At 34.8% G+C, this 14757-nt stretch overlaps 4 protein-coding genes across 4 annotated transcripts; all 4 read right to left on the minus strand.

Annotated features, from left to right (window-relative positions):
* Positions 1–1590: 1590 nt before the first annotated feature.
* Positions 1591–2394, minus strand: LOC114736971 (repetitive proline-rich cell wall protein 2-like). The gene has a single exon (XM_028924853.1). It carries the CDS (start codon positions 2368–2370, stop codon positions 1804–1806), a length of 567 nt encoding a protein of 188 aa, XP_028780686.1. The 5' UTR covers positions 2371–2394; the 3' UTR covers positions 1591–1803.
* Positions 2395–5435: 3041 nt separating this feature from the next.
* LOC114736972 (repetitive proline-rich cell wall protein 2) lies at positions 5436–5956 on the minus strand (the record flags this gene model as incomplete). The annotated part of the gene is made up of 1 exon (XM_028924854.1): positions 5436–5956. A coding segment is annotated over one exon (303 nt), but the record flags the coding sequence as incomplete, so codon positions are not given.
* A 1-nt stretch (position 5957) lies between these two features.
* Positions 5958–6375, minus strand: LOC114736973 (repetitive proline-rich cell wall protein 2-like; the record flags this gene model as incomplete). Its single annotated transcript, XM_028924855.1, has 1 exon — positions 5958–6375. A coding segment is annotated over exon 1 (387 nt), but the record flags the coding sequence as incomplete, so codon positions are not given.
* Positions 6376–12439: 6064 nt separating this feature from the next.
* Positions 12440–13887, minus strand: LOC114736963 (early nodulin-75-like). The gene has a single exon (XM_028924844.1). It carries the CDS (start codon positions 13860–13862, stop codon positions 12633–12635), a length of 1230 nt encoding a protein of 409 aa, XP_028780677.1. The 5' UTR covers positions 13863–13887; the 3' UTR covers positions 12440–12632.
* Positions 13888–14757: the final 870 nt, after the last annotated feature.

The raw sequence follows: 14757 nt of genomic DNA on the forward strand, positions 1-14757 counted from the left end.
GGTAAAAAAAAAATCATTACAAAATTCAGCTTCCTGTTAAACATTTAGAGAGAGAGACTAGCATAGTATAGCCTGGACGTCTATTGAAATTCTGATCATACTTAATTACAACGACGGAGGAGCCGAGGAGGTATGAGGGCGTTGTCGGACGAGGGATAACGGTGCGTCTATAATATTTTATGAACATTAAAAGTTAAAAATAAAAAACAAGTCCAGGCGGATAGGTGTGTGATCTCGGAATAATATAAACAAAGAAAAGAAATTCAGATATCTAAACTTAACTCGATTATCAATTGTTGACTGGTAGATTTGCCGTTATAATACTAATACTAATTCAGAACTATTCTAAACAAGTTTTTGGCCAATTATAAAGGGAAATAGACTCATTCCCCCAAACATGAAAGCTCGACTCAAGCGTCTCCAATCCATTGCTTGGCTGATCTGAGAAAAAACCCTACGATTCTCAAAGAGCTAAGGTTTTACTATCCCCGGTCTTTAATATAAGAGTTAGTTGACTAATTTTAGTAGGTCAAAGAAACTAGTTAAATTAGTTATTTGTAATAAATAGGTGTTGTCTTTCCTAAAATATCTTTACTAATCAAGTGTATTGGCCAGAACTACTATTATTATAAGGATTACCTTAAAAAAAAAAAGACAAATGTAAGAGACAAATTGGATTGACGGTCTTATATTCAGAACCAAAATAAAAATTAAACAAGCTTTTATATTAAGGATAAGAAGTAGTAACTTTTTAAGAATTACAAAAATAAGTCATCAGCGATATGCTCTTTTTAATTAAATTATTATTCATACTGATGACATTTTTTGTTAAACTGATATTTTGTATTCGTTACTATAGCGTACTACCAGTAGACAAAAGTATCTTCTTTTTTTTTTTACCTCGTACAAAAGTCTCTTTGAAACATCAAAATATTAAGCGCTGATTTTATAAATTTTAAATATTTTTATAAGTTCCTCATAATTTCGTGTATCACTTGGATCGTTTACATTTTTTCAGTCATGTGTGTAGTCTTTATGATTTCTGCTTTAGTAGATGCGGATCTTTTTATTAGATCATCAGTCTGGTAAATATATATAGATACATAATCCTAGTTACCTGGGGTTTCAGAATATTGCACTGCACAAGTATTAATTAGTTTTCTCTCCCTTTGCTGGTCTTGACCAATTATTTGGTGAAATTGGGTGTACCAAAAAATGAATATGTCAATCAATTAATGGTAGAGAGAAAATGCGAAAGAGAAGCGAAAGTGAACTTCTTCTAAAAGCACGTACAACTACAATTTATTGTGTGGGTATTCGTAATCGATCATTTGTCTTCGATTTACCAAAGCTTTCATTGGGTCATAAGTTTACAATACCACTGTTACTTAATCACGCTGCTCACTAAATCGTATATTACCCTCCTAAAAGCGTTACACACTACATGATGGCCGTTTTATCGAATGAGACAATTACGCAATTTCCTTTGTGCATAGCTACAAGTCTAACCCAGTTAATTATTTTTAGTTGGTTACAGTAACTTATAATATTAGTATAGAGAGTTAATGTAACGATCAGTGAAAGAAGAAGTAGGCTAAGAGACATGTTATCATAATAGATCATCGATATTCCGTAAGAGAGTTTGCAGCCATACCCATACATGCATACTAAAGAACCAAAAAAAGAAAAAGAAGAGTTGAAATTCTCATACAACACGAGCTAGGTGACAAACTGAAGTCACAGCCTTTATTTTCATAATAATACCAAAACATGCTTCAAATCAGGGCCCGGGGCTCCTCATCATCAGTTCTCTGTCGTTGACGGAGGGTGCTTAGGATAATGACCATAAGACGGTGACGGGTGGGTTGGTGGTTTTTCCGTAGGTGGCTTGTAAACTGGTGGTTTCTCTACTGGTGGCTTGTAAACAGGAGGCTTCTCAACTGGTGGCTTGTAAACAGGAGGCTTCTCAACTGGTGGCTTATAAGTAGGCGGTTTCTCAGTTGGAGGTTTGTAGGTGGGTGGCTTTTCAACTGGTGATGGCTTGTATGTGGAGGATTTCTCAATTGGTGGTTCGTGAACAGGTGGTTTTTTAATTGGGGGTTTATAGGTGGGAGGCTTCTCAACAGGTGGCTTGTAAACAGGAGGTTTCTCAACTGGAGGCTTATAGGTGGGAGGCTTCTCAACAGGTGGCTTGTAAACAGGAGGTTTCTCAACTGGTGGCTTATACGTAGGTGGTTTGTAAACAGGAGGTTTCTCAACCGGAGGCTTGTATGTAGGTGGTTTCTCAACAGGTGGCTTGTAATCAGCCAAGCCAGAAGTGGTGAGAAATACCACCCCAAAGAGGAACGCTAACAAGTGCTTGGGAGACATTATATTGTTAATTGAGCTAGCTAGCAGTGATGTTGCAAGCTGAAGAGAACATGAGCTTTGAATTTATACTAGAAGGAAGGAGGTGTGTCGGAATTATTTCTGAATATTTTATTAACTAAAATATATTTAACAAAAATAAAAATAAAAAAAGTCAAAGCTGGTAGGCATATCATCCGGAATATCAACATGTATGTGTGAAAATCTGGAAAAGGCCCGTGGCTTGGCCTCAACTTTCTTTTCACCTTGATGAAGACTGTGTCTGCATATTCTTTTCAACTTGATCCGGGTCGGCAGGATATATTTAAATTTGTATATTTCACTATTCTAATTTTTTTAAAAGAAAAAACTGAACGCACACTCACACACATCACTTTCTTATCATATATATTTAAATATATCTCATATAGTCATTTTTCTAAATTTTGGACTAATTATAAGAACTTGATACGTTCATGATAATGCAGGTTAACAAATCAACACTTTCGTCGTTGAAATTTAGCTCATTGATATTCTACACTTAGAATTTCTCATGCTATGAGATAAATAGAATGAATGAAAAAATTTAATGAGCACAACTTAAACAAATTAAAAAAGTGAGGTTAAAAGTTTTTAATTAATTTTTATTACTTTTATCTTACATCTATTTTTTATTAAAATTTTAAAACTCCACTTTTCTAATTTATTTAAATTGAGCTCATTAAAAATTTTCACCTCTTTCTTTTATTTCCCTCATACCAAAAATAGGGTTACAATAAATAATACATGGGCCAGTTTTTTACCCTCGAACATACACATACCTGCATATAATTTTTTTTTTTGGCTTGATTGTGATATATATTAGTACTAATAGTTACATCAATTTGGTTAAAGTTACATCAGAAGAAGAGCGTTGAGTAGAAAATTCTTACCCTGGGAGACTGTTACGTGATATAAAGGCTCAAGACACAGAAATATATGAAGGCGTACAATGCCGGACTGCCGTTCATTATGACTTTAATGCAAGACTGTTGCGTGACTTTTTAAGCACTCAGCTTCTTCCTCTTCCTGTTTCTGCAATTATTCTGAGTGTTACTGTAAAGGGTAGAAACTGAATATATGGTGAATTTGCCCTTCATAATAGTAATTCAATTTAATTTTTTATGCTCAAATATGTAAGACTCCAGCCTCCTCTTGATAAAATTACACAACTTATCCAACAGGTAATTAAACTTTTAATCTATTCATTGATTTTTTAAAAAAAAATTATCACTCCTTTTCACCAAAACTAAAATTACAATTTATCTTCTTGGTGCAATGATGTTTTGGATTTGTTATTCACATTCGCTTAAAACGTATTTTTTATGATATTAAAAACATTTTAAACATGAATTTATAATTTTATAATATTGAAAACGAGAATACATCTCATTGTCTTGACATGATATATTTTTATATATTTAAATATACGCATATATAATAATATTTGAAATTTCTGGTCAGGATTGTTTGTTTTTCAATAGCTAAACTTAGTTGAATTATAAAAAGTATGTATATTTTAATTTTCATGCCTTAAAACACTAAAACATGAATTAAATAATGCCCTATACTTTTCCTTAAAAACAAACAAACAAAAAGTACGGGAGGAAGACATGAATTCACACTGCAATTCTGCATTAATTCGTTTTCTTATCAACTATTAATTTTGACAAATTATTGGGTGGAATGGATCTATCAAAATAAATACTACGTACGCAAATCGATTATGTGCGAAATCAAAAGAACTCTTGGCCTGAAAAAGAGAGAGAAGAAAAAGAATGTAAAACAACTTCATAAAAAGAGCGAACATCGCGCCAATTCAACAATCTACTAAAGTTTTCTTCTTCTTTTTTAATACCCTTAAATGAGTCTAGTATACTCATATTATATTAAATACTTTTATGGCTGATGAAGAGTGTAATTTTTCACATTTTTATTTTTTAATTATGCAACTTCTGGTCTTTGAACCTATAATTAAAGTATAGTTAACTATCACAAAGTACCCTTGGTAAAAGATGGGGGGAAACCCTGGTTAAAAAAAAAAAAAACACTATCCCGCAAATACTAAGAAATGTGCTTAAAAAGTAGTTTAACTCCTTATTTTGTTCTGAATTTAATTTATTTTCAAATTATTTCCTTAATTAAGTAGTTTAAAACATAAATCTAATTATCTCTGATTTCTTCCCTAAGCTATCTTATCTAATGAATAGTACTCCTCTAGTTTTAAATGCAAAACTCATTTTATGATATAATTTACACTACAAAATGAATCTAACATTAAGGATCGAATGAGTATATGTTTACTGAAAAATATTAAATTATCCAAATTTCTACAATATAACTTGTCTTTTGAATCATAAGAACTCCCCATAAAAGTAACTCTTACGGAATATAGAAGGGAGTGTATATTAAACTATATTAGTAAACATGGAGATGGATTGACTTTGTCAATATACAAACAATTAAAATCAAACAAACAAAAAAAGAGCTTACTTAGTTATTATCGTAGTTCTTTTGCCATGGACAATGGCACACTGCTTCGTTTTTGGTCCCCCACGTCCACGATCAATCGTGCTGCAGACAAAGCCTATGACCTTTTTCTTCCCCCTCTTTATTTTTTTGGTTTATTTTGAAAAGTGAAAGCTTAATATTTAATTTATCTTCTTTCCATATCTTTTTATTTACGTGAAAACCTTGGTGTTTATTTTACATTTAATTGCACGTTAATAATTAATATTATAACATTAAATTTTAGTGAGCTTAATTCAATATTCTGAAATATTGTATTATTTAGAAATTAAATAAATGTGGCCAATTTTTTTAATTTAATTTTAAGAAAATTTTAATCATCTCAATATAAATTTGGTTTGATAAATTAATGGATTTAAGGGCTGTCATATACAACAAATGACATAAATTAGGAAAATTTAATCAATCAGCTGGCATTTGTAAATTTTGCGTAACCTGAATGTTAACTGACGAGCATGAATGAAATTTTTTTGCTCTAAATCATAGATAATAAAATATATAGTGATAAATACAAGTGGAAAGGAGACCAGGCCAAATCAGACAACTTTATTATAAATAATCAATATTTCATTTGGGAGACTACAATTCGTCTGTAGCCATAATAGCCATGCACGATACACACCGCAAAGCCAGAGGTATTACGAAAAAGATAAAATACTAAACAACAATTGGTGACAAACTGAGAGAAAACATGCTTTTATTTTATGAGTAACAAGATAGGCTAAAAATCATGGGATACTCAGTTTTTGGTTGTAGATGGAGGATAGTGACCATAAGGTGGTGGTTGATAGCTCGGTGGCTTCTCCACAGGGGGCTTATAAACGGGTGGCTTCTCAACAGGTGGCTTGTAAACGGGTGGCTTCTCCACCGGAGGCTTGTAAACGGGTGGCTTCTCCACCGGAGGCTTGTAAACGGGTGGCTTCTCAACAGGTGGCTTGTAAACGGGTGGCTTCTCCACCGGAGGCTTGTAAACAGGTGGCTTCTCGACGGGAGGCTTGTAAACAGGAGGCTTCTCGACGGGTGGTTTGTAAACAGGAGGTTTCTCCACGGGGCTTGTAAACGGGTGGCTTCTCAACCGGAGGCTTGTAAACGGGTGGTTTCTCAACGGGTGGCTTGTAAACGGGTGGTTTCTCAATGGGTGGCTTGTAAACAGGGGGTTTTTCCACGGGAGGCTTGTAAACTGGTGGCTTCTGAATTGGAGGCTTGTAAACTGGTGGCTTGTAAACAGGTGGTTTCTCAACAGGAGGCTTATAGGTAGGGGGCTTTTCTACCGGAGGTTTATAGACAGGGGGCTTCTCAATTGGTGGAGGGTTGTACACAGGAGGCTTTTCCGGTGGCTTATAGGTTGGAGGCTGATAGTAATTCGCGAAGGTTGAAGTGGTGAGAAACACCACTCCAATGAGAAACGCTAGCAAGTGCTTAGACGACATTGTCGAGCTGGGTTTTGTGTTGGATGGTGCAAATGAGGGAGCATGGACTCCAATTTAAAGTAGACGAGGGAGTGGAGTCGGTGGAGAGATGCTGTGGATCCAATTTAATTTAATATTTAAATTTAATTAATAAAATAATAATAATAAATAAGTCAAGGTTGGTAGGTGTGAACTTGATGAATATCCCCATGCATGTAGGTGGAAAATTGGAAATCCTAGTTTTTGCTTCAAGTTTTTTATCTTATCATTAATATGGACAGTAGATTGAGATATATGAAATTGTTTTATATCTAATTTAGTTCATAGTGATGAAAATATTTTAAATAAATTACTCAAATTCAGGCATTTATTACTTACGCCTCTTTATTAATAATATTAATCCTAGTTATATAAGAGAATATAAGAATAATTTGTGCCTGCACCGGCTCGGTTTGTGGCTGATTGCAGGGTTTATGTAATATAGTAGTGCTTACTAGCTGGGATTTGTTTAGTGAAAATGACTTATTTTTTTGTCAAAAGCAACTTGCCCGGCTGCAAACCATATTAAATAACTAAATAAATATACTAAAAGTAATATTGGAAATAATAGTTGAACAGCATCATCGACTCTCTCCATCCGTCACTCTCGAATGCACCACTTGATTTTAACACTTGCCTCTAAAATTGCGTTGCAAGTTGGGATCATTTTGTTTCAAGGGTGGTTCAGATTTTCAAAATCATTTATTGAGTTACTATATATCCGGTACTAAATATAAAAGTTAATTGATTAATTGAGAAGGCTAAAAAAATAAGTTGAGTTAATTATTTATAATAAACAGGTATTATCTTTCTTAAAATATCCGTGCTAATGAAGTATATTAGCTAGAACTATCATTGTTACAACGACTATCTTAAAAAAAACACAAATTTAAGAGATAAAGTAAATCAGAATCTTATTTTTATAATTAAAATAAGATTTTATATTAAAGAGTAGAGGGAGTATTATTGAACAGACTCAGACGACGATGATTCCTCGAATAATCTCAGACACACACATCCACACATCCACACATCCACGCAATCGAAACCACATTCTGATCGTACGTAGAAGGTGAAGACGACGACGTACAGATGGTCAAAAGGTAGCGTTCTAGATCCCTACCGCCCATGCGTTGAAAAAGTCAAGGGATGACAAAAATTAGGGGAAATTACAATCAAATTTCAGAAAAAGAATTTAATTATTCTAAAGCCTGTTGATAATAACTGGTGACAAGTTACAGTATAAAAATGATAATTGGTGTATACCGCTCATTTTTTATTAGGATTTTAAGATAATTGAATTTTTTTAAAGATCTGATTGCAATTTCCCCCAAAATAATAAAAATAGAAGGATTAGATTTTTCTCCTTGTGGGGGCGGATCAGATCTGTACGTGATAGGTGGGGGGATAAGATAGGGTTTGACAAATGAGCACGTCCCCATGACTATTTGACCATTGGGAATAATTGTAGCCCTATTTAATTCCAGCTTGCGTTATCTTTTGAGATAAGCGAGTATTACAAGTTATCAATATTATATATGCTTGAGCAGTGGAAGGAGTGTCGGTGATTTTTCAATTGGTGTTGTTTAATTTTTAACGACTCGTTTTCTCATTATTATATGTTAATCTTTACTGTCTTGTCATGACTCTATTCTTTACCTACTCTATAATATTTGATGCCATGACAAAATACTGCTAAATATCGCACTCTACTTTCCCCCCTTAAAGCATAACTTCCGTTCAATGTTATCATGTTGGACTTTTATACTCTCTCTATGTATATATATAGATAAAATAAAATGTTATTTTTCTGACTAAAAGATAACATGACTCTAAATTGGGATTTTAAAAAAAATACTCTCTCTAATTCAAAATATAAGTTAAAGTATTTTAGAGAAGTTTTATTTTTTTATAAGATAATGTCCATTTTTGTCTAAGCATTTAATGCATTCTTTTAATTTTATCCCCCACATGTTCTCTTTTTTCTTTGAATTATTTATTGCATTTTTTATTTATTTTCTTCATTAATAAGGACATATTTAAAAAATATATGTCTTACATATTTATTATTTTAAACTGGTTTTAACTAATTTTTTAATAAATATAAATGATGAAGTATATATTTAAAATTTAAATAATATTCCTATAAATTGATTTTGTTACCCCATTAGGAAACTAAAATTTGTTGATCCAAAACAAGTGATATACGGAAGCTGTTAACTTCTACCACGTGGCCACGCAGGCGATGAGATTAGAGGTCGCATGTGCTGCCATATGCTTTGGGGGGTTTGGTTTGGACTCGGCGAAAAAAGTGCTTTTCACTTGCAAAATTTTTTATATGTTTATTTCGTATATTATAACTTTTTTTAAAAATGATGGTTTTCTTTTCACTCAAATATTTCCTTTAGAGTAAACTAGCTCAAAACATAATATAACAAGAATGTGTGTGGTTAAAATTTTTGTTAATATCTCGAATGCGAATTTGCATTATTAACGAAATAAATGCCCCAATTTTGCGCTCCTTATATAAATATATGACTCGATTATCTCCTATATCCCATGTTAATTTTTTGTCCCATGATATTCATATTTATTAAGATATTTTTATCTCTGCAAATTAAATTCTGATCACTAAATCGTGGAGGTAATTTTGAAAAGGTGTAATAAATTTTGTAAATAATTAAATCAATTATTTTTTGATTTTATGAATTAGTTAAAAGGATTATATATTTATGATTATTGTTGTCAAACTTCCAAGTTAATTTTAATTCCAAAGAACTCAGTTCGCTAGCGGAAGTTGGGGAACAATATGAATGTAAAATCGAAGTGACTCGCCTCTAGCTCATGCACACTCGCTGAAATCGGGTTCACGCGTGGACTGAAGAGCGAGCTCGCCATTCGGATAAAACAATAAAAAAAAATTATTTAGATAAAAACTAAATTATAATTTTATAAATATTTTTTTGCGAACCAAGCACCTCCTGAATTGAATTCGAATTAATCCCTAATCCTTCGGAAGCAGCCCCGCAACTCCTGACAAATATATAAAGGAATATTTATATGTTAATAATTTTGTAGTCTAATAACATGAATATTTTCTTATAAATAGTCGGTTTCAAATTTGACCAGCTTATAATTAATCCGTTAATGTCTGTCATTCTCGTTAAAAGTAAAATGTTTATACGCACACATCCAAAAGCGAAAGGCGTTCGCCAAAACGTTAAACGATTCAAATAATAAACACAATTCCTGCTATCTGAATTTAATGCAAGATCTTAAAGAAAAGGTTATAGCCAAATATAATTATGATATATGTATTTAATTTAATAAACAAATAAATGCACAGTTCAATATAAAAACAAAAATCTCTATCTCAACTATAGTTGTGTCTATGTATATAATATTAAATTTATATATTAAATACAACCAATTATAAATCATAAATAATTTATTAATAAAGGCTGGTCAAAAGAATAAATTATTACCATAGTGTAATTTAAATTATATTTAGATACTCGTATTTTAATTGCACAGTACACTCTGAACGCCTTCTTACATATTTTAAATATTTTTGCAATTTAAGAACTGGGCTTAAACTGTTGCGATGATTCACATTTGAATTTGATCATTTTGATTTGAGAACCGAGGCTATAAAGTTTTTTTTTTGGGCCAACGAAGTAGTATAAAGTTTTATTACCGCCATGCTTAAAAATTTGTGCCTCCAAGCTCCATAAATTACAAGACGAACAAATTCTGGGCCTTCAAATCAAATCAAGTAACACCAAATACTTTCCTAAATTACGAGTTTGGCACTCTTTATGAATATGAGACGAGCGGGAGTTTCTTCCGCCGCGTGAGAAATTGAAAGAAAATAAAAGAAAAGGTTAAAGCCATACAAGTATGAATACGTGTGGGCGAGTCCATAAATATGGTGAACGAGGGTGAGTTTCTTCTGCTGCCCGAGAATAATATAATATTCCCAAATTAATTAATTGGGCCCTATGAGCATCAGAGGCAGTACAGGGTTAAAGCCATTAGAAGCATCTACTATACCATGGAGTCGCTGGATTGCTTGTTTGACTGTGCCACCTCAAAATTATTAGCTAGGGCATGTGCTGGGTGGCAGCTGAATGTCAATACTTGGTAACGAAAGCCAGAAAGTAATTAGGAGTTGGATCAATTATAAGCAAGGCCTAACAAAAAAAGCAGTGACTTTCAATGCTCAACTAATTTTGGGGCCCATCATGCATCTGTCCTTTTCAGAGTTTTCCCAATCACCTTAATTTCCTCGTCACCATACAAGCTTCGTCTCATCGCGTTTATCTTCTGCACCTAATTTGTCCTTTCATTATCAATTTTTGGCGTTATCTTTTCTCGAACAAATCTGGGTTAGTAAGATCACAAACCAACGGCCCAGCACGCTCTTTCCCGGTGGCCATGTTTTCAAGCTATAATCATTGATCTTTTCTTCATTTTTACTTTTTGTATTAAAAAAAAGGGTAACTAATAGTTTTCTGCCAAATATTTTTTAGCCACGATTTTAACCAGAAGTATGCTGACACTTAAGAGTGATAGGTATCGTGTTTCTCTTAGTTTTAAGAACGAATGTTTCTACTTTCTCTTTCGTTCAGCCATCTCTCACTCTAATGACTTTCCACGTATCTACCTGTTTTCTGACCATGCAAAGGAAATATCAATGGGATCTTGAAGACCATGTAGATATACAGATAATCAGCAGCATATTTGATGAAATTAAACCCAAATTAAAAAAAAATACCACAGCACCGAAAATTTTTCCGATTTTTGTTAGTGTTGAAAAATTAAATAATGGAATCACAATGATGAAGATTCTAGATTTCTAGGTGGATCTCTACTTTCCGACCAAGAACAAAATAAAATGCCAAAAAAAAAAATTGATTACCGGTGCTGACTATTTACTGGATGCCCTCATAAAGCACTTCAATTTTAATCTCAAAATCCCTAGAGCTGATGTTGGTATCTTCTGCAATCATTCTCATGTCGTGTTTTAAATTTTAGATCACACACTGGTAATCTCTTGGTCTGATAATGCGAAAGCTCACTCGTAATATTAACTGATGCTTCTCGGTCACTGCTCGTTCTTCCCTTCTTTTTCAAGACCCCGCGATTGATTGTCCACATGACTTTTGGGTATTCTTTCGGGGAAAATCAACATAATGAGAGTGAATAATTACAACGTGATTTAGGCCCAAAGTTTGAAAGATATTGGGCTTTACCCGGTTAAATGGGCCCAGCCTTTAAATGGGCCTCATCAATGGAGATGGCTTTCCCCGTGCCGGCGCGCGCACGTGACTGTCAAGTCCTGAATTTCCATATTTCACATTTTTATTATCGATTGCAAAATTCTCATAACTTTCCCGGACCTTGCCCTTTTTCAGACGGAGACAAGCCCTGCTCATATGGCCTGCTCTTTACTACTGATCTTAGCAGATTCCATTTTTTAATTCATATATTCATATGATTAAAAAGAGAGACAGAAAATTACAAATATATTATTTATATCTCATCGATCATTGGCTTATTATTTAATTTCTTTTTATTTCTAATTAAATTACGCACACGGTATGGTGCATTTACATTTATAAATATAGAAGATCTATCTCAACTTATTATCCTGCTCACTTGTGGATTAAACTGGCTAAAATCCAACCCAACTTTTATAAGAATGCTAAGAAATTCCTTTGGTACAACTTTCCATTGAAAAAATGTATTATCCAAACCATCATTTATAAAAAGAATTTTTTTGTTACTCCGTTCCTAAATATTGGAAATTCTCTGAAGTGGTTACTTTAATTAATTAGAAGAAATAACCTTTTCTGGCATATGGATATTGCTCTTTATCAACTTAAATTTGTCTCTCCCTACTGATATTAATTTAAACATACATCAAATCCACCAACCATGTTATCATTTTTCATCCAAATGAAAAAATGGCCATGTGTCGTACTCCTTGTATCTCAAGAAAAGAAAAACATGCACTTATTTTATTTTTCCGCTAACGTATCCACCGTTTGAAACGCATGCAACATAGAAATGCCTTTAAACAAGAAACTCAGGAAAACATCTTTATTTAATTTGAAGCGGTCGTTCATATTGTACATACAGTTGTAGGGATAAACATGATATAGTACAACGCAGCAACTACGTACATATAACCTCACCAGACATGAAATTAAAACAAAGCATCACATTCGAAAGCTCTTATTTATAGAAAACAAAATGATGACGGTGTCACGGGGCACGCTTTGACGGAGGGTGCTTAGGATAATGGCCATAGGGCGGCTGTGAGTAAGTCGGAGGCTTTTCAATGGGAGGATGTTGATAGAATGGCGGCTTGTGAATGGGTGGTGGCTCATAAATTGGTGGATTCTTATATGGAGGAGGCTCATAAAATGGTGGCTTCTCAATTGGTGGTTTGTAAGTAGGTGGCGGTTCATAGATAGGTGGTTTTTCAAATGGTGGTTTATTAATGGGTGGTGGCTTTTCATAAGGAGGAGGCTCATGCATGGGTGGATTTTCAATTGGTGGCTTGTAATGACCAGGAGGTGGCTTCTCATGAGGAGGCTTGTGAATGGGCGGAGGCTTCTCATAAGTTGGAGGTTTTTCATGTGGAGGAGGCTCATAAACAGGTGGTTTTTCAATTGGTGGTTTGTGAATAGGTGGAGGCTTCTCATGAGGAGGCTTGTGAAAAGGTGGAGGCTTTTGATGAGGAGGTGGTTCGTAAGTTGGTGGATTCTCATGAGGAGGAGGCTCATAAGTTGGTGGATTCTCATGTGAAGGAGGCTCATGCATTGGTGGCTTGTGATGAACAGGCGGTGGTTTCTCATGAGGAGGCATGTGAATGGGTGGTGGCTTCTCATAAGGAGGAGGCTCATGCATTGGTGGTTTTTCAACTGGTGGTGGCTTGTGATGAACAGGCGGCGGCTTCTCATGAGGAGGCTTGTGATGAGTAGGAGGTGGCTTCTCATGCGGAGGAGGCTCATAAACGGGTGGTTTTTCAGTTGGTGGTTTGCGAACAGGTGGAGGCTTCTCATGAGGAGGTGGTTCGTAAACTGGTGGATTCTCATGTGGAGGAGGCTCGTAAGTTGGTGGTTTTTCAACTGGTGGCGTGTGAACATGAGGTGGTGGCTTCTCTACCGGAGGAGGCTCATAGACGGGCGGCTTCTCAAATGGTGGCTTATGAATTGGCGGTGGCTCCTCAAAAGGAGGATGTCCATAAAATGGAGGCTTCTCGAAGGGAGGATGAGGCTCATAGATTGGTGGCTTTTCAAATGGGGGCCGATAAGTCGGAGGTGGCTCATAGATGGGAGGTGTGTAAACTGGTGGCGGCTTCTCAAAGGGTGGATGCCCGTAAATTGGTGGCTTCCCAAGGGGTGGAGGCTCATAGTAGTAGTTTGCAGAGGCTGAAGTGGTGAGTGACACCACCCCGAGCAGAAGGAGTAACAAGTGCAGGCACGACATTGAGTACAACGTTGGGTTATGCTGCAAACTCCATACAACGTCGGGATCTATTTATAGTGACCATCACGCCACATCTGTCGGCGAGAGGGCTGGCTATCTCACATATTTTATTCTTCACTGACATTGCAAAGCCGAATAAGTCAGTCACATTTGGTGGGATTTGAGATATTTCACGACATTCTGATCTAGTCATGGCCACAATCAGCCAGTGTTAAGATTGCAACTTGGGGTAAAATTAGTGATTTACATGTTTAACAAAACCCGATTTGATTCGATGATTCATGTGTTTTTTTCAAAGCCTATGCAGGAAAGTGCTTTAGGTTCCTACATAGATATCTGTCAATTATTGCTGTGAAACAGGTGGTTTCTTCTTCACTCTTAATTAAACGAGAACAAGAAATCCATATCTTGAAGAAGTAAATATGTGACACTGCAAGAGTTACTTGAAAACTGAGCTGGATCGATCTGTATATGTATAGAGGAGCATAGTCTGATTTTACGTTGGACCCAGATTGAGCAACATCATTAATATAACTGTCAAAATCGTACAAGCAAAGACCAAGTGCGGTGTTTCTTAACAAGATATAGATATACGAAACGCCTTGTGCGTCCAACTGAATGTATTTTAAGTCATATTTTCCCCTGTGGGTATCATATATGCAATGTTCTTTTTTTTTTTCTCCCCAACATATTGATTTTGTGGTACACGATAGGTACATGTATACGTAAACCCTTTTGACAGTTAACGATTGAGACTGTCTGTTTTATATTATTGTCCTTCTTTTTTTTCTTTTTCTTTTTTACCACCGTTGAATTTTATGACTGTCTTTTGGTCCACCCTAGGCTGCTACGTGATTCAATGTAGGGATCTCTAAGGGGGTGTTTTGGATCCCTC

Source organism: Neltuma alba, unplaced genomic scaffold, assembly GCF_004799145.2.
Source record: "Neltuma alba isolate B1F8T4 unplaced genomic scaffold, ASM479914v2 tig00013393_pilon, whole genome shotgun sequence".
Lineage (NCBI taxonomy): Eukaryota > Viridiplantae > Streptophyta > Magnoliopsida > Fabales > Fabaceae > Neltuma > Neltuma alba.